Source organism: Crassostrea angulata, chromosome 3 (assembly GCF_025612915.1).
Source record: "Crassostrea angulata isolate pt1a10 chromosome 3, ASM2561291v2, whole genome shotgun sequence".
NCBI classification, from domain to species: Eukaryota; Metazoa; Mollusca; class Bivalvia; order Ostreida; family Ostreidae; genus Magallana; species Magallana angulata.
This window is the reverse complement of record NC_069113.1, coordinates 26276176-26300801: the sequence shown is the minus strand read 5'-3', so window position 1 is coordinate 26300801 and position 24626 is coordinate 26276176. Positions and strand designations below refer to the sequence as shown.

Below are 24626 nucleotides of genomic sequence, written 5' to 3'. Positions count from 1 at the left end.
ATCAGAGTCTGTATTCCGGTGAAGAAAAATCAAAAAGCGGCTTTTCCTTGACTTTTTCAAGAAGATTGTTTAACTCTTTCAAAAGGACACAGTAAAGTTTGATGCGAATGTAATGGAGACCCAATTATTTATTTACATAAGGGAATAATGAATCAAAAGGAACATGGTGTATAATTGGTTTGTTATAAGACCGCTGTCCATGACTACGCCTACAGTTCAAATTTTTCCACGTTTTGGCATTAAAACTTTTCCCAGTTATATTGCTTGTAAAGGTTTTTACAATTTTTGGCAGATTATTTAGAAATAGAACAGATAAGATCAGAATCCGCAAAAATATCTGTGAGAGAAACATGGCATTGTTTTAATACATTGAAGGAGCTGTTGTTTTTATACCAAAACTGGGAATCTGGTGACTGAACATATGACATATTTTTAATATCTCTAAGGACAATCCGAGGGACACCAAGTGAACTCCTAGAGTCTGTGTCTCTAATAAACTCTGAGGAGTGACGCCTTGTTATACTTAGCGACGCGTCTGCCAGTATGGTAGTGTTATATGTCGTACTGCTCATTAAAAAGAGGAAGTACCGAACGACAAGGGGTGTATTTCTTTCGTCTGTCCGGAACGCATCCCGAACGTCCTATTCGCACTGTACCAATGAAATGCACGAGGATATTCCGGGTAAACATCATGGCGGACAATACATTGATTTTATTTCTCGTCGCTGAACTGGATGATGACGATGAGAATTATCAAAACACCTACGATGCTGAATCAATTACCGCAATAGTTGCTTCATCAACGTAAGTGCATGACTCTTTAATAAATGCGCGTTGCTTAACTATAAAGCGAGTTTTTGTTTGGTGATGTAATTTCGAGGGGGGGGGGTTACTGTCTCCTTTCGAAAAGGGGGCGAAAGTTGGTTGAGCCCCCCCCCCCCATCCATTTTTGCATTCTTCAAAAATGATAATAAATTAACCGAAACTGAAAATAAATGATTATTTTTACTCAACTAAAACACGTATAGTAGGTTAGAAAGTGAATGTACAAAACAACAACTATACTCAAATTTTATATTTTAGAACCTAGCAACTACTTGAAAAAATAATAACATTTTTACCTCTAGTTTACCATTTCTTTCAGTGCCTGCCAGGAGAAAATTAAGATAAGTGGATACGTGGATGAAGTAGTACCTCAGTACCTTTTGGATGATTTTAAACGTTTCTTTAGAGTGACAAGAACAACCTTTGAAACTATTTGTGAAAATATTCAGATGTATCAAGTGCTTCTTCCAAATTGGACAGGAGGCAGAGAGCAAATACCTATTTTCGAGCAACTTCTAATCGTATTATGGTACGTTGCAAGCCAAGAAACACTGAACCGTATTGCCGACAGATTTGATATTGCTGAAGTTTCTGTGGTACGATGTAGAAATCGTGTTTTTCATGTTTTCTTTACTTACTTAAAAACAAAGTTCATTACCTGGCCCCAAGGAGTTCACAGGCAAGAAGTTTTAGATGGTTTTGAAAGAAAAGCTAACTTCCCAGGTGTGTTAGGTGCTATTGACGGTACACATATAAAAATAAAAGCACCAAAGCAACACCCAGAGACATATCTCAATCGAAAAGGGTACCACTCTGTGATTTTGCAGGCAGTATGTAGGGAAGGTATGCAGTTCACACATGTTGTTGCAGGTAGCGTTGGCAGTTGTCATGATGCAAGGGTGCTGAGAACATCTGATCTCTGGGAAAATGGACCCGCGAGGTGTGGTGATGCTCACATTATAGTGGATGCTGCATATCCTCTCAGGAATTGGCTGTTGACCCCTTACAGAGATAATGGACATTTAACCCCAACTCAACGCCACTATAATACATGCCTGTCAACTACCCGAGTAACAGTTGAGCGTGCATTTGGTGTGTACAAAGGTAGATTTCGAAGATTACAATATGTAGACACTCACAAAGTTGAAACTGCTGTTGACTTAATTATTGTTTGCTGCATTCTACACAATATTTGTATTCTGAACGAAGATGAAATGATAGACTACTTCGAAGATGATAATGCGGTAAATCATAATCCTCTGCCGAGAAATCAGGCAGGTGGAAATGCTGAAGCAAATGCCAAACGCGATAATATTGCAAACAGTCTTTGAACTTAAGAAGTGTTTGAACCTTTTTACAGATTTCTTTCTTGCCTGGGCGTGTCATGTAATTGCAAAATAATGTACTTTTAAATTACAAAGACATAATTTTGTAACATTTATGTGTTGTTTGGAAAAACTCATTAAAGCATCATTAATCCATGCCGATTTAAACTCTTAATATGATTACTGTATACAAGGAAATTTTTGCTCACAGTTGATGGGTGAATTGTAAAAGGGTCAAATTAAAAAAGATTATAAACTTTATATAGTGAAAATTGACTTTATGCATATTTGAAACTGATAAAACATGCTTTAGTAATATTGGGTGAAAAAAAGATGGGCAAAAATAATCCTGTATATAATAATGACATGTACGATCTAGTCTAAAGATGAGATTATTGATTTTTTTTAATAACACTTGAGCATGAAAACGAAGACTAAGTTAATTAACTTTAAATCAAAATGAAAATTTTCCACAAAAAACAATGTATTGTATATGTACCATAGTTTTTATTAAACAAAAGTATCAGTAAGAAATTGAGTATTTTCTCTGATATAACAAAAAACAATATCTATCTAAAGAAGACATCGAGTATTTTCTCCAAGATATCACAAAAACAATATATATTTTTAACAATCATAAAAATAAGGAATCGAGTATTTTCTCTCATATAACAAAAAACATTATGCGTAAAGAATGTAAAAATGGAACTCAGATGCATCATAAAAATCATCAACAGAACAATCAAATCTGCCAGAAAAAGTACAAGGACAATTTTGACTAGTTAAAAATAGCATTTGGAACAACTGAACTACAAGTAAAGTACACAAGAATGTTTTCAAATTGGCCTTGTCGCATTGTAAAAAACAAAACAATAATGCAATTACTGAATACACTCTAAATTCACATTTTAAAATTAGAGTTCTGGAAAATCTTCCTTTTTTAAAATGTTTTACCAGATAGACACATACAAAAATAATGAACTGTGAATTTAAATAGAGAACATATTTTGTTTAAACTATTGTACATTTACACATATTAAATGTAACTCCAGTTAACATGTCCTTGTATTCATGGCTTGTTCAGTTTTAAAACCTGTTGTATTTCAGACCTGCATACTGGACAAGATTTTAGTTTACTGGCACAACTTCTACATGCCAACATGTGGCCACACTCAACAAATGCACATTCAATTTTATTTTCATCTTCCATGCATATCTTGCAAACATCAGTATCTGTAAAACATAAATTTGCAATAATACATGTGACATACAAAATTTGAAACCAAACCAAAATGCAATTGCTATTGATACAAACAAGAAAAATATAATTATGGAAGTATTACAGAAAAGTATAGATTTTAATGCAAATAATCGTCAGTTGAAACAAAAAAAAATTTTTTTTTTGGGGGGGGGGGGGGTGTTGTTTCAAGATTCTATTTATCACATTTGGCATCCCATTTTTACATACCACTATATACAGACTGAGAGTTACTTGTAATCGTGTGTTCTGTTAAAAAAAATTGAGCAAATATGAAGGGAAAAAAATCACAACCGACAAATCAGCATTGGATAGGTACACTCTATAAGGCCAGTATTCTATGTTTTGAACAATTAAACCCTTCTACTTTTTTGCATCATTGGCTCCTTTTTTAAGCAACTCAAGGAAACCGCCAAAGATTTCCATGCGTTCATTGTGCATTTTCTCCTTTCTTTGACACTCGTCATCATACCTTTTCTGTTGGGTGTCCATGAAATTTTTAAGGACTTCAACAACTTCATTTGACCTTTTTCTCTTTGGTTTTGGCTCATATTCAATAGATTCCTTTTTAGCTCACCTGAGCCAAAGGCTCAAGTGAGCTTTTCTGATCACAATTTGTCCGTTGTCTGTCGTTGTCGTCGTTGTCGTTGTCGTTGTTGTCGTTGTTAACTTTTCACATTTTCATCTTCTTCTCAAGAACCACATGGCCAATTTCAACCAAACTTACCATAAAGTATCCTTAGGTGAAGGGGATTCAGGTTTGTTCAAATGAAGAGCCATGCCCTCTTTCAAGGGGAGATAATTAGGAATTAGTGAAAAAGTAATGGTGTATTTTAAAAATCTTCTTCTCAAGAACCACTTAGCCAGGAAAGATGAAACTCATAGTGAAGTATCCTCATGTGGTGTAGATTCAAGTTTGTTCAAATCATGACCCCTGGGGCAAGGGTGGGGCTGTAATGGATGAGTAAATTTTACATAAGAATACACCAGAAAACCTTTAAACTTTAAAAATCTTCTCCAGATCCCATAAACAACAGAGCTGTGATTAGTTACATTTATATGCAAGGAACTTTATGTAGTGCGCATTCAATTTTGTCTGGTTTGTGGCCGTACGAAATGATATCAACAGATTAGGTTTACCTTTGTTATTTTTTTTTTCGATCGGGCGCGGTGTACCAAATAAATGAAAACGAGGCTAACCCTGATGTGGACGGTGAAGAAGTAACTGTAGTTTTGTGTTTACACGGATCTTAAACAAAAGTATTCATCGCTATTGTTGTTTTCATTCTGTAAGGTTTGAATAGTTAAGGATTTAGCTAAATAATTACAACCTTGCGTATATTTGTTAATGCAGCATTAATTTGTTATTATGCAGTGTGTAGGCGCGATCATACTGTGCAGTTGAAGTCTCTCGGAGAAAAGTCACACGGAGAAAAACAAGTCCATTTAGATACTGCTATATTTTTTAAGTGTTAAAGAAGATTGAGAAGATGATCTATTTTTAAAATATACTTAGTATAAGGAAGCGTAATAGTTTGTCATCGCACAATATAAAAATAGACGAATTTTACATGCCGAAGAGTTATCTCCCGTTGTCAGCGTAACGCTCCTTTTCCCACTGTCTCTGTCCTTTGTAAGTTACTTGATAATATTTTTAATCTTCAAACGTTATCGGACAATTTCGATCTGTACCTGTATTGCCAGAGTATGGGGTAATATGTAAATTATGAACATATTCTCATACAGATTTAATTACTAAGATACTGACCTATAAAGTTGGTAAGGTTATAGAGGGAAAACAGTGCCTTACGCCAGTTGACCCTGGATAGTCGCCACAAAGGGAAAAAACTTTTGTAAATATGAAAGTCGTCTACAGGGACAACTCTTGCATATAGGTACACCTGTCATCAGAACATGTTTATAAAGCATAACTTATTGTTAGTAAAAGTAGCAGTACAAAGTATTTACTGAAGTTTGCAGAAAGGAAACTATATAAATTGTGATTTTGTGTCAATCGCGGAGATGAGGAATATCGCCTACACAGGTTTCTGACAATTGGCTAAAATAAAGCTTAGTAGTGTGTGTAAAATGATAAAAAAAAAAGGACAAAAGTAGAATAAAAAGACTATAGATTTACATGCAGTTTATTATTAAAATATTGTGTTATGGGCATTTTTTTATTTAAAAATAAATTAATAGGAAGGTGTTATTTTCATGCCATATGATTTTACCATTCTGCATTTTATATTGCACTTGTTCTTTGTTTTATATTGTACTTATTTTTTACATGTAAAGTACTTTAGGGTAATTACATAATTAGATAAGGTGCTATATAAAACTAGAATAATAATAATGTGGTTTATATAATTAGCAGTCTGATTTAAGTTCTAGTGATGGGAAATCAGAAAAAATTAGAATCAATTATATCAGTAATATTCGGCTGGGCATAATTGATTAGTAATGAATTATAATCGAAATTTTTAATTCAAATAAAATAAACACAGAAAAGTTAAACTTATTCATAAATGTTTATTAATTTTTCTTTTAGTAATTGAAAGTTGGAAATAATATTTAGTTAACTTTAAACTTAAACAATATATCATGATCAGATATATTGAAACAGAATGGGAATTAATATTTTTAAAAAATTGCATTCAATGGGTATAGTACTGATATTAGTCCCATCTTTCATTAGAATAACTACATGTATTTATTTCTTGGAATTACAAGGTTTAAAAGTAGTTATGGTATCCAGAAATATTAAGACTTGTATTTTTCATTAATATGTTTTATGGTGTGACCATTTGGGCGAGTGCAGTTGTACCTTAAAAAATACACCTGAAATGTTGATCTGCCACTTCAAACGTAAGTTGCATGAGACATCTAGATTATTATGTCACATGAGAGATCGTCAGGGTTAACGTAAACAGCGGAGCGTCTAGTTGAAACTAATAGACCTAGTGCAATTTTTGTCGAAAGACATTGCAGAGTTATTTTTTGTTTCTTTTTAAGATTTCTACATACTGAAAGACAGTGAAAGTCTTTTATGCCTTATGTTATTATTTATTGGCGCAAAGGGTATTGGGTAGCAAAGGAATTCTGGGAAGCTGTCGCAACAAAATTTGCTTGACAAATGTACAGATTTCATTCCAAATTCCTCTGTTCTTACACGTTAGTCTATTAAGCTTGCTTTGAGACCTTTGCTGCGCACGCTATAATTACAATAACAGATTGTCTAGACTAAAAATGTTTTCTTTTGTATAGTAAAACCTGGCACTGGCTTGCAGTATAGTCCCATTTCCTGTTATTAGTCTGACCCCATATTCAATCCTGGCGGTATAAAATTTAATTGAAAATTTAGTGTTCATTCAGGGCCTTGATATGTTTCAACCATTCTTAACCTAGAAGAGGTGATCATTTTTGACAGAGTAAAAGTATTCATAAAATGGTTTTCTTAGCATTTAACAAGTTCCTTATATTTTTCTTAGCTTTAATTGTGACCCATATGGGACCTAGTTTCTTTGTTGAACTTTGTCTAATTGCTAGCGCTCTCAAGGAGTTAATATTGAGCTTATTTATCTAACTTTAACTGTATGGTGTGTGGCATTTCTCCCAGGAAAAATGTTCAAAGACAACACAGTATCAGTGAAAAGAAATCACTGTTAATTACTTCAATAGAGAGAATACATGTGAATAACAGGTTCAGTCAATTTATCATGGCCTTTTAAAATGTTAAGAATACTTGAATTAGTTACAAATTGAGTAATATATTGCAAATTTCTATTTTTTAGGGTTTAGATCTAAGGACAAATCACTCTAACTGCAGGAAAATAGCTTAGAATCAGAACTCTTTAGTGTGCAGTGTAGAGAGCGTTCTTAATCTTTTATTTAAAAGAAATTTCAAGGTATTAAATGCTACCAAAATATAACACATGTTAGAGGAATATTTAGAGGAAATGGCAGAATTAAAAGGTTTTGACCAAAATAGCCAAATTTTAAGAATACTGACTTTGTAATTTCTCATACGAGTTATGAAAAAATAAAGATGCATGTGGTGGCATAACATAGAAAAACTTAAAATGGCTTAAAGGGCTGCTTTTATAATTTTGACTGCAGGTTAAGCACAATACCAATGTACACACAGTCCTTTATAAACATGATAAAAAAAATCTATAAAATTTTATGAAATACCACAGTGGTTAGATATGTAATTTGGATTATTGCACAAAAGCTATGCCAGTAAATGTCGTATACATTTATACGGTACATATAATTTCTGGAAATGTGTGACACATGTTCAAGGTAAGTCTTGTGTGAAAATGATATACAAATTGCATGTAACTTGCGTCTTTCTTAAAATGATTGATTGTATGTTATTTAACAACCCTCTGAATTTCTCGCTCATATGAAACACCAGTACTTGCAGGTGGAGATCTACAAATTTTGTCCTATACTCGGCACTCAGGGCCATTGAGCAGTGAGGGACCTTTTTTATGCCAGCACTTTCAGAGACACAGGACCTCTGTTGTTATGGTCTTGTCTAAAGGACCAGTCTCCACATCCCACAGTGGGATTCGAATCTGCGAACTAAGGATAAACTCCTTAGTTTGTGTCTCTAGAGCAGACGCTCTGTACCACACAAGTGACCTCTTTAAATGAATGTTGTCATATGTGTTGCCTGTAATTTTGAATTTACTTTCAGGGTTTAATTTTTTTCAACTTTCTGCTTTCCTAAATTTGATTTGTGCTACAAACTTAAAATAAGTATATATTTTTAATAGTATCTGCATTGTAGTTCCCAACAACTGCTCTCTAATCTGAAAGTGTCAGTGATGACAGCATTATTATTTTTAGAAAGTGTGTTAGTATCAAGTGAAAGCTATGCTGATCCTTATTATTTAGTATAGATTATGACATTGTTATATTTTTTGTAGATCACAGAATGCCTAGGAAGAAGAGCTGGAAGAAAGCTGCTGCAAAAAAGAACCCATGTAAGGCAGATGTGGGTGACAAGTACCCCACAGATGTTGGCCACGTCCAACTGTCTGTGCCTCTGGGTGTAGGCCACGTCCTAACACCTATGACATCTGTACCGGCAGGGATGGTCTCTACCACCCCTGTGACAGTGGTCTCTGCGGCTCTCCCTGAGACCACTATGCCTCAAACTATGCCTCAAATGTTGCCTCTGGCTCAAACTATGCCTCAAATGTTGCCTCTGGCTCAAAAGTTGCCTCAAATGATTACTCAGAATTCCTCTCAGTTGCTTACTCAGAATATCTCTCAGATTACAACTCAGAATATTACTCCGTTTGTAATGAACAATATACCAAATGAAACAACACATGCACTGCAAGGTAATTGTATGCATCAGAATTCAGATAATGTGGTGTTTGGGTCTTTCCATCAGGGAAGCATGAGGTTTTCATCATTTTCAAGAGGTAATCAGTGTACATGCAATTCACTTATGATGTTGGCAAATTCATATGAACATTTTTCATTTACTAGTTCCTTTTTAGATCAGACTCTGCTCAAGGGAGATAATTTGTACAACACGGTTGTGAAGAATCTTCAGAGTGCTGGAAAACTTAAAAGTAGATTACTGATGTTTGATGAATTACCAATTCATATTGATTCTGGTGAAAATCACCATATGGTTGATAAGTTTGATACATTGTTTGGCTTATTAGTTACAGATGATAAGAGAAATCAAATTCAAACTCTACATGAATGTCTGCAACAAGCATTGGGATTATCTAGGTACGTATTAATAATGATTGGCTCAATATGTTCAGCACTGTACAAAGATTCAGACAATGATTTTTATTTTTTTGACTCACATTCTCATGGGGAAAATGGTTTGTCTCAATGTGATGGAAAGTCTCTGATGAGACACAGTTGCTGCTTAGATGATTTATTAGGATTTCTGTATGCAATGTATGAAAGTATGCACATTGAATTTGCAACTGAATTTGAAGTGATGCCTGTCGCTTTCCGTACACTTATTCATAGCTTCCCTAGTAATAATCAAAGTACACATCAATATTATAGATTAGATCAGTTAACAACAACTGCTCTCACAAACAAACAATCTGATGGCACCAATACTGGTCACTTAAAAACAACAGCAATAAAGAAAGATAAAAAGGATTACATGAGACAATATATGAGAAACAAGAGACAAGATCCAGAGATTAAAAGCAAGGAAAGGGACAGTATGAGAAACAAGAGACAGGATCCCGAGTTTAAAGTCAAGGAAAGGGACAATAAAAGAAGCAAGAGACAAGATCCAGAGTTTAAAGACAACGAAAGAGACCGTATGAGAAACAAACGACAAGATGCAGAGTTTAAAGGAAAAGAGAGGAACAGTATGAGAAACAAGAGACAAGATCCAGAGTTTAAAGTCAAGGAAAGGTACAATAAAAGAAGCAAGAGACAAGATCCAGAGTTTAAAGACAACGAAAGAGACCATATGAGAAACAAACGACAACATGCAGAGTTTAAAGTAAAGGAAAGGGACAGTAAAAGAAGCAAGAGACAGGATCCAGAGTTTAAAGACAATGAAAGAGACCGTATGAGAAACAAACGACAAAATGCAGAGTTTAAAGGAAAAGAGAGGAACAGTATGAGAAACAAGAGACAGGATCCCGAGTTTAAAGTCAAGGAAAGGTACAATAAAAGAAGCAAGAGACAAAATCCAGAGTTTAAAGACAATGAAAGAGACCGTATGAGAAACAAACGACAAAATACAGAGTTTAAAGACAAGGAAAGGGACAGTAAGAGAATTAAAAGGCAAGAAGAAGAATATAGGCATGATGAGCAAATAAGAGATTTAAAGAAGAAAAAAGAAATGAGACAAAGTTCTAACCAGTTAGAAAAAGAGAGATTGAAGATGAAAGAAAAGAGAAAAAATGAACACTATAGATCATCAGAAAATATTGCTGCAAAGCAATCAAAAGCACACTCACGGGGGAATTTGGACTATATTGAAACTGAAAAACAAAGATACAGAAAAAGTAAATTTGGAGTTGATGCAATTGAGTGTGTTGAGAATTTTCACAACAATGTAAGATTGGGTCCTGTGTTTGTATGCACATGTTGCCAACAGACATGGTTTCATGAAAGTGTTTCAAATGTAGATAATATTTTGTTGGATGCTGAAATCAAAAGGAAGTATTTTACTAATACAAAGTCTGTAAACGAGCAGGAATGGATATGCAACACATGCAATTCAAGTTTAAAAGAAAGTCGAACTCCAAAACTCTCTATTGCAAATGGAATGATATGGAATCAAAAACCAAGTGAATTGAATCTGTTACCATTGGAAGAAAGACTTGTATCCTTAAGAATTCCCTTCATGCAGATAAGAGAATTACCAAGAGGAGGACAATATTCTGTAAAAGGAAATGTTGTAAATGTGCCAGTTGACATTCAACCAACAATCAATAGTCTTCCCAGGAGACTTGATGAAAATATTACAATACCTGTGAAGTTAAAAAGAAAACTATCTTTTCAGCACTCTTATTGTCATGAAAATATCCGACCTACAAAGGTTCTGATTGCTTTACATTGGTTAATGAAAAACAGTGAATATTATAAGAATTCAAACATAAACATAGATGACAACTGGTTCCATGAGGTCACCAATTCTGCAAGCGAATTAATGAGACAGTTTATAGAGGGTCACACCAATGAAGATTCAGCAATGCATGACCAATCAGATGGATCAGACTCTGATGAATTCTGTGAAGTTGATAGTGGTAAGGATGGAAATCGTGATACTCTATTAGACAGTGACTCGTTTGACATGAATCAGATCTTCACGTTTGCTCCAGGAGAAGGACAGCGTCCAATCAGTTTGTATCAAGATCAAATGGCCGAGTATTTGTCATTTCCAACAATATTTTGTGGTGAAGGAAGAGTAGAAAACGATCAGCGTCAAGTACCTGTTTCATATGCTGATATTGCCAAGTGGGAATTACGAAGTGCTGATAGACGTGCTGCACAGTCGGTACCAAATTTGTTTTTCAAATTGAAAAAGATTCAACTAAAACAGGTAACAGACAAATGCAATTTAGCCCTTAGGAAGTGCAAAACAAAGGGGAAAACCTTTACTGCAAATGAAATAAGAAATCCTGATCAAATCAGTGACATTGTTAGACACAATGAGGGATTTTATGTTTTCAAACAATTGAGAAATTCTCCTCCTTATCTTGAAACAAGAAAGAAAGATGTTTTTGCAATGATACGACAGCTTGGTCTACCAACTTGGTTTATGTCCTTTTCTGCTGCAGATACACGTTGGAATGATCTGATCAGAGCACTAGGAGTTTTAAACGATGGCAAACAGTACACAGATTCTGAAATTCAGAGCATGACATGGACTGAAAAGTCAAAGTTGGTTCAGAAAGACCCAATTACATGTACAAGATATTTTGATCATCGTTTTCGGACTTTTTTAAATACTGTACTTAAGAGTGATCATCATCCTATTGGCAAGGTACAGGACTTTTTCTATAGAGTTGAATTTCAGCAAAGGGGATCACCACATGTTCACATGATTGTTTGGATTGAAAATGCTCCAAAATACTTAGAAAATGATAACAAGGAAATTGTTGCATTTGTTGACAGCTACTTGAAGTGTGAAAGGAATACAGAAGACAATTTGATAGAATTGCAAGTTCATAAACACTCACAAACATGCAAAAAAAAAGGAAAGGCTGTTTGCAGATTTGGATTTCCACTTCCACCACTCCAAGCTACTATGATATTGGAACCTTTGGACAGTGACATTGAGAAATACAAGAAAATGTATAAGACTATGCAAGACAAAGTGAATGACTTTAAAAATGGATGTGACATCAGCTGCACTTTCCAAGACTTTTTGCAAAATGTACTACAACTATCTGAAGATGATTATATAAAATGCATCAGAAGTTCTTTGAGAACACCCAAGGTATTTTTAAAACGTAAACCCTGTGACTTGAGAGTGAATGCTTACAACAGTACTCTTCTTCATGCATGGGCAGCAAACATCGATATTCAGTATGTTTTGGATCCATATGCTTGTGCAATGTACATTGTCTCATACATAAGTAAATCCCAAAGGGGCATGAGTGATCTGTTGAGTAGAGCTGCAAAAGAAGCAAGAGATGGCAATCTTGACATTAAGAGACAAGTTAGACATATTGGAAATCAATTTCTTAACAGTGTTGAAGTTGGAGCACAAGAAGCAGCATATCTAGTTTTGCAAATGCCCCTTACAAAAGCATCAAGAGATGTAATGTTTATAAACACATCTCCAGTTGATGACCGTGTAATACTTGTCAAACCTGATTCAGAACTCGAAAAGTTGAATGCTAATTCCACAGACATAGAATGCAGTAACATAGTCAAAAGATATGCAAAACGTCCAAAACAACTGGAAAACTGGTGTTTAGCTGACTATGTGTCACAGTTAGATGTAGTTTTCCCAAAGGAAAGTATAACTGACCTGTCTGAAATGGAAACAAATGATGATGAGAGACACCAGTCAGAAAATGAAGATAGTGGATCTGATACTGAGGGTGAATTTAAAGACGACAGCACATTAGTTGTGTTGAGAAATGGAATTAAAATTAAGCGCAGAAAAACACCAAGAGTTATACGATATGTGCGCTATAGCTTAAAGACAAACCCAGAAAATTACTATAGAGAAAAATTAATGCTGTTCACTCCATGGCGAAATGAAACTTCTGATCTTCTGTGTGGACATCAGAGCTTTGAGCAATCATTTAACCAGAAAAAATTTTTCTTAGCTAAGAAAATCAAACAGTATGAACATAATGCTGATATGCTTGAGCAGGCAGAACAGATGGCGCAGGATGATTTGACAGAAGCATATGATGAATTAGCTCCTGGTGCTCAACAAACTGATGCAGATGATGAATATGAAGGAACTGTTAACTCTGAAACATTTGTTCACTTTAATCCAGAAAGGCCAATTGAACAGAGAGAGTATGACATAGGAAGTGATGTTGGAATTCCATCAACAAGACAACTGAATGAGCAGAGTTCTGTTAGATTACCTGATGATCAGTATTTAAAGCTTGTAGCCAGTTTAAATTTGAAGCAACGGGAATTCTTCAATCATGTTATGCAATGGATCAAGTCTAAACAGGAACCTATTCATGCATATCTGTCAGGAGGTGCAGGAGTTGGAAAGTCAGTGTTAATCAGAGCACTTTATCAAGCTTTACATCGGTATTTATGTGCTAAGGAGGGTGAGAATCCAGATGATATACGAATTCTTCTTTGTGCATACACTGGTAAAGCTGCATTTAACATTGGTGGTCAAACAATTGCTTCTGCATTTCACCAGAAAATTAACCAAAGGCAGCAAAACATGCATTGTGATGAACTCAACACATTTAGAACTAAGTATAGAAATTTGTCAGTAGTCATCATAGATGAAATTTCAATGGTTGGCAACGCAAAGTTGGAATTTATAAATAACAGACTTCAGCTTCTTACTGGTTTGAAGAGGCCGTTTGGAGACATTAGTATTATTGCTGTCGGAGATTTCTTTCAACTTAAACCAATCATGGATGGCTGGATTTTTCAAGATTTAAAACAAAATGCCCAAGCACTTGCATGTAATCTTTGGAAACAAAACTTCACCTTATTTGAATTAGATGAAGTAATGCGACAAAAAGATGATTTAGAATTTGCACAGCTTTTGAACCGTCTTCGTCACAATGAGATGACTTCTGCGGACTTGGATATAATTCACAGGCGCATCATTGCTGAAAATAGTCAAAATTATCCACACAATGCTCCCCATCTTTTCACAATGAATGCAAAAGTAGATGAATATAACAATAAACTTATAGAGCAACTTCCTGGTGAAAAAGTTATTGTTATAGCTGTTGACAGTGTCCTCCAAGACCACAGTAAGTCTGTGAAAGACCGACTACTCAGATCATTGCAATATCAAGATGATGTAAGCAAAACTGCAAATCTCATGACAAGACTAACTCTAGCCATTGGAATGATATATGACATTACGGTTAATATTGATGTTACTGATGGCTTGACAAATGGTTCATCATGTACTGTATTTCTTGTTGAAAACAGATTACCTGGTGTATCAAGGCCAAGTATTGTGTGGGTGAAGTTTTTAGATTCTGCAGTAGGAAGAATTGCTCGACAGAAATACAGACATCTTTTCCATGATGATGTAATGGATGATTGGACACCAATATTTGACTGTCAGCGATCTTTTGTTTTCAATTCAACTACATATCAAAGAATACAGTTTCCTTTAAGACCAGCTGCTGGTAAGACAATTCATAAGGCTCAGGGCTGCACTGTTGATGAAATTGTAGTAGATTTGTCTCAATCAAGGATAAGGAAAACACCCCACATTCATTATGTAGCTCTTAGTAGAGTTAGATCTGTTGAAAAGTTGCATATTCTAAATTTCAATGAACAAGCATTAACTGTTGATGAAAAAGTTGTAGAAGAAATGGAAAGAATGAGGAAGGAAGCACTTCTAAAACTGTGTTATCTTCCATTGTACAAAACAGAGCAGAACAAACTAAAAATTATGTTTAATAATGCAAGATCTCTTCACAAACATTTCAATGAAATTAAAAATGAACCCAATGTTTTAGCATCAGATGTTATTGGTTTTTCAGAAACAAGATTAACCATCAATGATGAACAGAATTTTATGATGGAAGGTTACTTGACTCTGTTTAATCATGAAAAGAGAAGTGACAGCTATCGTCCTCATCATGGAACAGCATTATACGTTAAAGAAGACCATTTGATGACATGTATCTCAAAATTCAGCAACACTTTGCTTGAATTCATCATAGCTTTAATACATTTCAGAGACCTTGGAGAAGTGCAGATAATTGTTTTATACAAGTTCCCTGCATGTTCTTTTAAAGAATTTGAACGTGAAGTTATGTTGCATTTAAAACCTTTTGTAGACACAAAGAAGAAATTGATAATTCTTGGAGATTTCAATTTTGATTTGTTTACAGGTCACAGAGAATTTCTGAACTTTATGAACTTGAATTTAAAATGCACACAATTGGTAAAAAAGGTAACTCACGAGTCGGGTTCACAACTTGATTTGATTTTCACAAACTTTCCTCATTGTGAAACTGATGTGATTGAGGCATATTGGTCAGACCATAAAATGATTTACTGTACATATACTTTATGAATCTGATATAAGGGACGCACAAGTATTTATTTGGGAGAGATACGTCATCTTGTCCCCTCTCCCACCTACCAATGTGCCAGTGTCACTTAGTGACATTTGGTACATTGATTACTGTATACAGGGTTATATTCGCCCTAGCTGTGTTAATTATTTTCATCCTTTCACATAATTTTGCAACATTTAAAATTCTCCCCAGTTGCAGTTTTATTGAAGAAATCATACCATGTTCTTTTAATTTACCCCATTTTATATTTGTCTACCTCTAAGATGGATGACGCGGGAAAATAAAATGGGGCGAATATTTCCCTGTATACAGTATCTGATAGGCACCAATTACTTGATGTAAAATCTTGTTTCTTATTAGGCATATGTATACTTAAAGGTGAGACGACACGTTCCTCAGTGTTAGATAACTTTTTCCGTCAATTTGTTAATGGTTTACTACTACTTTGACAAGCTTTCTTGCAAAAAATTAGGGTACCTTACCAGGCATTTCTGCAAATTACTAGAGTATGCAATTTCCTATATAATCTCCTTGAAAATACACTTGAATTGCTGATATAAAAATAAATACATGTACACCACAGCAAATTTCACTATATAAGAATTATATCTCCACCACAACGAGGTTTTGAACTCGCAACCTCTAGAACCTATACACTTCTGCTAGTGTGCGGCCACGGTTCTAACAACTTGACCATCTAGACACGTAAACAAATCCAAGTAAATTTTGAACATTTTTAAAGTAATTATAAAATTAATATTTTTTATTGGAACGTACTCTTTATTACGAAGAGATAGAAAAAAGATTCTCGAGGTACGTGTTGTCTGACCTTAAACTTTTTTTATGTGCATGCATGGAATAGCTTAAAAAATTGCAAGCAACTCATTAATGATCACAAAACAATTGTACTAAACAAGAAACCTTCATTATGACTTTTTATTAATTTTCAACAGACAATTAATAAATGTACAAAATAATTGAATATTGTATGTTACGGAAAATTCATGTGCCATCAATGACAATTATTCATGTCCAAAAAATGATGATCATTGTATTATATGTTAGTTAAAATTTATAAATTATGAGTATACTGTATTGATGTTTGTGAGTTAGTTTTACCCTTGCTATTTATATTCTTTTCTTTCATGATACATGAATATCATGAACTTGGTATTTTGAATATACATGAAATTTTTTGAGATTACATTAATTGTTTACAAAGTTTAATTTCAAGAAATTAATGACTTCTGGTAAATAATGATTAGAGTTATACTAGAAATATACACTTGCATCAAGTAATTGGTATCTTTGATATATGTTCAACACTGTATTCTATAGTTTTATGAAGTAAATTCACCGAATATTACCTTTATGAAATAATTGCTGTATAGAAAAATTGTAAATTTATTAATGTTACTGTGTCTTGTGACATTTAGTCCCTCAAGAACAATACTGGAGTACATGAGAGTATAAACTTTTACAGTGTATATGAATTCATATTTTTTCCAGAGCAAATATAATAACAATTTCAGTGTCAATATTCTTATCATACATGAAATTCAAGTCTTTATGTAATTACTTTGTAATCAACCTAATGCAGTATTGTAGATATTACAATTGCTTAGGCTTTAAACAGGCTGTGTGGTCAACAAATTAACCTATAGATGCACCTGAAAATGAAATACATGTACTTGCAAAAGTTCACACACTATATTTAAAGCCATTACCTATGATTTTATTCATGCAGAGCTCCCAGAAAATAGATTACTGATCATGACCATCTAGCATACTTATTGATTTTTGTTTAAGTCACTTGTTTCTTCTTGTAGCTGAATTAGAATTTGATACATGAATTTTGAAAGCACATGCAGCTCAGTTAGAGATTTTTTTTTATATATATCATTTAAATCATTTTAAATTTTTTGAAATAATGTTCATTGTATATATGAACTTATATGTTTATTGTATTTTTGTATTTCAAAACATTCCAAAATTCCTTTAAACATTTTCCTTTACTATCTCTAGTTACCTGTGTAGAATAGGAATGCAACCTGCTTACTCAGAGAGATACCTACAACTCATTCTAAGTTACTAGTATATTGCTGATTTCAGATAACTCCATATTAATTGATATTTAATATTCTCCAGCATTGAGATATTTAATATGTGACCACCATTATATTATTCTCTAATGAGAATCGACTGTATATTAAACACTTATAGGCAGGTAAGTATCAAAAGAGGGGGTCAATGGACAGCCCGTAAAGGGAGGTAAACCTACCTCTTTTTAACATTACAATTTTTCCTATAAAAGAGAGGAAAAAAGGTGGATCACTAGAATTTCTCATGACTGGTCTTTAAAATCAAAATTATTGATTACAGAAAGATCTTAATCAATCCATTTTGCTATATTACCATCAAGTTTAGGTAATCTGATTCCTGCAGGTACTCCAATTAAATGTTACCTAATAAAAATTCTTTAAAAATATTATTTGATATTCAAAGTCAGAACCAAAGGACTTTACAAAATTTTGATTTTTGCCGAATAATTTCACATTGAATTTTGCATTGAAGTCTATGGGCAGTGCATCATTTTTTAAGAAATTGTAAAATATGATTTGAATTCCAAACAAATCTCTTGGTTGGAAATATGCATAAACACCCTCTTCATTAAAATATGAAATAAATGATTTTTTTACCGCAGAAATTTTAACAAAATAACAATTTTCTACTTTTCATCAAGGGCAAAAACTCTTCAAAAACTTTTTAATGTGCATCTCCTTTCATGTTATGAGTCTTGTGAATTTGGTTAATTTCAATTTTATCATTATCTAGCATCTATGTTTACATGTAATGTTATTGTCAAGAAGTTTTGCATTTCTGTCACAAAATTGTTGCAATATTGCATATTTGATACTGTACGTGTACATATATGTCTGTTTAAGTCATATACAATTTAGATAGTTCATTGTTAGTAAATAACACTTCTTAGTTTTTATTATATTATCTACATGTACTAATTGTCTGATAAATTTTCAACAAATCTGTTGAATTTTGTAAAGAAATTAAAGTAAAATCTTATTCACATTTTCTGTTTTTATTATAACTAAGCTAAGCAAATGTTACACCCCCCCCCCCCCCAAAAAAAAGGAGAGAAATATTATTGTTCAATATTAGCATAATATTACACTTCAGAGTTGACAGTACAAGTGCTATATTCTGCAGAAATACTGGGATTGACCTCTTTATGCCTAAATTGATAATGAGGTAGGCATTTCAAAAGCACTGGCTGGAAAGAAAGCCATTCTTGGCAATATTATGCTTAGATCAAGCCCACTTAAAGAAAATGAATAAAAAGAGGAAGTCCTTATTCTAACATCTACAGGCATAATTCTTGCAAGTAAATGTCTTCCACTCAGGTGACCGATATGGCCCCTGGGCCTTTTTTTAAAATGTAACGTACAACGTCATGTGACGTCAAGGTCTAGACACACCAAATCATAAATGTCACGTGCACTTTGACAAGCCCAATATTAATTATAACAAACTTATATCTGCGCTCGCCAAAACGCTCGCACTGTCAATATATTAAAGATTTTCAACCAAATATTTCTGATATATTTTCTTAATTAAACTTGCTAAGACAAAGACGAAAACTCACCGAGTCGACCTCTAGTATGTGGCGGCCAACGGGAGGTAACTCTATCTATTCAGCACTAAATGGGTACCAACCATAAGTTAAATCCACAGGTACCTGACGTTACAATATATACTAAGTATGGGTATATTTTATTATTAAAAGAAAAATAAGTAATGTCAGGTGCCTGTGGTTAAAGAATGGTGTATTTTCGATATTGTATTCTTTTAAGTATTTTTTAAATATGAACTTAAAGCTAATTTTTAATGTTAATCCTGCTGTATTCTATAATTTCTATTTCCCATTTCCCGATTACAGTCTTCGGCCTATCATTTTCTCTCTTGCATTATGAACTTTTCTTTTAATATTATTTCATTGGTTGAAATGCTGTAAGAAAAAGGTAACGGAGGCTTGTCGAAAAATCTCGAAATTTACGGAGAAGGCCGAGCTACAACCATAGTAGGGCTAATACCTGCAAAAAGCTTATTTAGAAATACAAATCCAAGGAATTTTCAAGAATAAAACGGTATAATATACTGTGTGATAGGAAAAAATAGTTTACAGTGATTAAAAGATTGTTGCTAAAGACGGTAAGCTTTTTTAGAAATATCTACGTGTACCATTTTTATATACTTGAAGCGACTCGTAGACTTCCAATAACTGATAACGAGAAAAAACATTGACCTCATGCAATTTATATTGAAAAACTCATTCTGTGATAATAAAAATTTAAGCGAAGACAATACAAGTTGTAATAAAGTATTCCTGCTAATTTCGTGTAGAATAAATGAGTATTTTTCAAGAAATCAACAAAAACCCGACTATCAGTTTCGAAAATCCCGGCCCGGCCCGGGTTTCGCTCCCATTTTAGTCACACTCAATTTTTTGGCGGGAATGAAGAATTTTAGCGGGAAAAAATCTCGGACTTCTTTGTATACTTGAATAAAAAAGCCCGAAAACTTCGAAATAGCATAACGTCATCTCCACGCGAGTAAACAGTGAGCCAAGAAGCTAAGATGACATCTTCAGAGAAAAAAAGAAAGATGGATGAAAATCCGCCACCATCAGACCCTGAAACCATGGTGACTGGATTTATCCACTGCGTGTCCCCAGTAAAACTTTCGGCAAACGGGAGCAGATATTTTAATATGACAATACAACGAAAGGATGAATACACCAATGCCGTCTCCTTCAGTGCCTCCGCACATCAACAAATGCTAGAAATGTCAAAAAACAAGTAAGTAATTGCTTTTTTCAATAGCGTCAGTTGAATGTATAGATTTTTTTTCATTGTAATTCCAAGTACCTAGTTTTCTGAATTCTTATGACGAATGTTCTCCTTGTACGCCATCTTGAACAGTTGAAGGTAACTTGCAATATATAATGTAGCCCCCCTTTTGGGGAAAGGCTACAGCTCTTTGCATCTACATAATGCACCCCTGCGAAAGTTATTGTCATTAAAATGTTAGACCACGTGGTTTTATTTGACCCTTTCAGTTTCGCAGTAAAAATCGTACCTCGTGTATAAAGTCTATTTCACAGCAGATCTACTATAGTAGGTTCTTGTAGTCAAATATAAAATCTAGAGATTTATCGATTTTAAACTTAATCTTCATTAACTGATGAATAGAATGTGTTCTAGAAATAAATGTGACTATACAAAAATTAGTTTTTGTCTGCTGTTGCAACTAACATGCCTAAAAAAGATCTCTCCTGAGGATTAATTTTCAATGCGCGCCTGACCTAGTAATAACATCAATAGTGAAACAAACTATACCATTTTATGCAGAATGTTCCTTGAAAATGGCTCAATATACTAAGTTTTAATACAAAAGTTGAAACGGACACCCATTACTTTTTTTAAAACATGGTATTGCACACCACAGGCATCAAACATGGCTATGATTTTATTAAGCAACCCAATGTTTCTATTTTCAACCACTCTACACGCAGTTGAACACGAACGATAACTCTGTTCTGAATATTATCGTTTAAAATAAATAACTGCTACATGCTGAAATAAGACACATCTTGAAAGCTTTTCCCGTTTTAACATAAATCAAACTAGGATATGATATGAAAATCGACCAGTACTTACATATTTTCAGAATATTATCCGAACACTTGTACTTCCGCTCGAAATTTCACAGGAACTGAACAAATATCAATGAAGTCTCGTGAACTTTCATTCAAGCACCTCTGGATTTATTACATACTTAGCAACGATAAAGAAAACATTCCCAACACATTCGCAGGGGTGTAATGGTGCAATTTGCAGCGATTCACTACCATACAGATTTCGGCTCAAATTGTCAGTAAACGGTTATTTTATAAGTATGACAATAATATGTCTTACTTGAACTTCCAAAATTTAGTTATCCCAGACATAAATCGATCTAAAAGTATAACGGAGCAATCATATGTCCATTATTTTGTGTATGTCAACATCACAACTTAAATTAACATACCTGTTAACCTTTCAAAGCTGCTATGTGGGAGAATCTCCCCCTTACCAACTTGGCTAAGGGGGAGATTTTCCATAAACAACATTTTTTTTTTACATAAAATGCAAATATATATTTAAAATACTGTTCGATACCTTATTTTACCATTGTAATTAATGCATTTGCAGTCATTTTAAATTTTATTATTTCTTTGACTACCAGTGTGCAATTACAACTTATGTTGGTGTACATATTCAGAAAACTATTATTTTGTTTGCATGGTGCAATACAAGAAGTCAATAGTGCCACTTTTTATATTAAGACTTAAAATTCTTATTGTTCAGTATTGAACCATCTGTTAACCTGACATCTAGGGTAAACAAAGAAAATTTATTATGGTATTTTGAATTTGCACTGAAACTTTGTTAAGAAAATACCAGTAAATAATATTCATTAAAATAGATTTTTAATTTACAAAACAACATAAATTTCTACAGTATTATTATTAAAATCTCTTACAGTAGAAATATTTAGACTTGGCCTTGTTAAATGTGTACCTAATTGTAGTTATTGTACTGTTTGTAAAACTCTTTTTTGGTTACATTTCAGAACACCAGTGACACTTCACAATGTACAAATGTCACCCAGTCTGAAATCAAGTGGAAAATTTGATGTCAAATATAACCACCGCTCAAATATGACCCCTGCAAGAAACTTGGACTTCGAGTTCCAGTTGCCAGAGCATACTAAATATAGAACCATAAAAGAAGTAGAGGAAAACCTCAATGCTTTCCAGAAGGTAAAAATCGAATGTTAGCTCAATTAAAAATCAAGAAAAAAATTTGTGGAATAAATGAAACATATTAGTTTTACAAATAATGTCTCCAGAGTATACAGTTAATCATACCCCACTTAAACGAAGTCTGGGGAGTATATAGGAATCAGCTTGTCCGTCTACTGTCATCTATCTGGCCTCTGGAAAACCCAGCAGGGGGTATTACTTTCCTTTTGGACAGTTCTCAGGGCCATCATTCCCCGATCACCCCTTTCATCTGTCACTCGTGCCTTCCACTTCAGGGTTGTCTTCTACACATCCCTTATGTTCAAATTTTAACAAAACTCACACCAATTCAGTTGACAATTCTCTTGTTTTCTTCAATATTACTTTACGTTCACAACACACCAGAAATCGTTGGCTCAAGTTAAAACTTAAACAGTCCAGCAAATAAATAATACAGCAACTAATTCACATCTGGAATTTTATATTCCAAATCTATTTCTTTATGCGTCAACATTGAAAACAAATTTGAACCGAGTTCAACATGATGACGTCACCCATGTTTCTTGCAATACATTTGGCCACTCAGTGTAGTTTAGTGTTGTAATTTAGATAATAAAATACTTTCTTTGGTTGTTAGTACAGGAATTAATGTTGCAGCCATTGTAGATAAAATACATCAATATTTTTCTATAATTGCTGCGTCAATTCCTCATATTAACAAACAAAGAAAGTAATTTATTGTTTAAACAGTAAAACTAGTTTAGTACAAACACCGATAATGCAAATTCACATATATAGCAAAGTCACCTTGGATCCCCAGCTATGTAAATTTAATGAATTTCTTAAACGGTTATAACTAATTACAGATATAACAAAGTAATTTCTTAGGTCCTAGTGACTTCGTTATAACCGAGTTTTGCTGTATTTACAATTGAATTAAACTTTAAATTTACAATTAAAGAACAGTCAAAGTAAAATTAAATTTGTTTACTAAATATTGTTTTTAAGATGAATATGCCATATTGTATGTAGAACTGATCGAACAGCCATTGTTCAAGAAAACGACACATGTGGATTGCTCAGTGTTGTTCATGCACTCATTAATGGATATGGCTTTTCTTAAGAAATTAAAAAAAGAAATCAATACAGTGGATGTAAATATTTACCTATAAATATTTTTATATTTCAGACTTGTGTCAAAGTAAAGGTTTTTGAAAAAGGAGAAGCAGATGCCCAAGTTCTCAAGTCAGGAACAGAATTGAACAAGTGTAAATAAATTGTCTCAGATATTTCTGGAAGCATTCCTCTTACAATTTGGGGTGAAGAAATACAGCAAATCAAGGTTGGTGACTCCTACTCCATAACGAATGTCTCGGTCCGATCATTTGAGGGCAAAAGTTTGACAACTAGTCCAGACACTGTTGTAGAAAAGATTGACGACATTGGAAAATGTCTCTACACACCAACAGAAGTGTCAACAAATCAGAAACAACTTATCATTGATTCTGTGAGTTGTGTCATCACCCATGTGTGTATTGCATGTCACAAGAGCATCGGATCCTTTAATACAGCAGCTACTTTTGTGAAATGTACCAAATGTGGCATGAAGCAGAAAACGGCCAACATTCAAAACTCAATAAAATGCCAAATTCTTTGTGGTAAGGAGAGATTTACAATCAACGATTCCGTCATTAAGGCAAACAGCATCCTTAAAAGTTTCTCTGAAGCAGACAAAATCGAAAATCATCTCTTGTCCAATCCAAACATCACAGTGGAAGTAGCCACAAATGAACCAACAGTTCTGAAAATAATTAACATTGCGTGACTTCCTGTCATTGTCCTTGCATTACCGTCACTAAATTATCATGGATTTAAAGAAGCAATGTGACAGATAACATGCATAATGATGTCACCTTTTATTGCCAATTCATGAACTGATGTGTTGTTGTCTTGTTTTAAATAGATGGTCTAGTTGAATTTAAGTAGATAACTTGTACATGGGCTATGTACTTGTAGGAATTGTGGCATACAATCTTTTCAAGTTTCAAGCTAGTTGCCATTTTTTTTTCTCACTATGTTGAAGGGCTCCTGACACAATTTATTGCCAATTTCAATTTTGACATCATTATTTCAAAGAT

At 33.7% G+C, this 24626-nt stretch overlaps 4 protein-coding genes across 4 annotated transcripts; all 4 read left to right on the top strand.

Annotated features, from left to right (window-relative positions):
- The first annotated feature begins 658 nt into the window (after positions 1-658).
- On the top strand, positions 659-2288 carry LOC128175240 (putative nuclease HARBI1). Its single transcript, XM_052840712.1, has 2 exons — positions 659-804; positions 1145-2288. The coding sequence occupies exons 1-2, from the start codon at positions 659-661 to the stop codon at positions 2154-2156; spliced, it is 1158 nt and encodes a 385-aa protein (XP_052696672.1). The 3' UTR covers positions 2157-2288.
- A 2273-nt stretch (positions 2289-4561) lies between these two features.
- On the top strand, positions 4562-10527 carry LOC128176820 (uncharacterized). Its single transcript, XM_052843369.1, has 3 exons — positions 4562-9165; positions 9457-10421; positions 10514-10527. Exons 1-3 carry the CDS (start codon positions 8351-8353, stop codon positions 10525-10527), a joined length of 1794 nt encoding a protein of 597 aa, XP_052699329.1. The 5' UTR covers positions 4562-8350.
- Positions 10381-17337, top strand: LOC128178276 (uncharacterized). Its single transcript, XM_052845375.1, has 2 exons — positions 10381-14723; positions 15084-17337. Exons 1-2 carry the CDS (start codon positions 10685-10687, stop codon positions 15620-15622), a joined length of 4578 nt encoding a protein of 1525 aa, XP_052701335.1. The 5' UTR covers positions 10381-10684; the 3' UTR covers positions 15623-17337.
- Positions 17338-19419: 2082 nt separating this feature from the next.
- On the top strand, positions 19420-23764 carry LOC128176819 (uncharacterized). Its single transcript, XM_052843368.1, has 3 exons — positions 19420-20500; positions 22317-22506; positions 23678-23764. The coding sequence occupies exons 1-3, from the start codon at positions 20280-20282 to the stop codon at positions 23762-23764; spliced, it is 498 nt and encodes a 165-aa protein (XP_052699328.1). The 5' UTR covers positions 19420-20279.
- Positions 23765-24626: the final 862 nt, after the last annotated feature.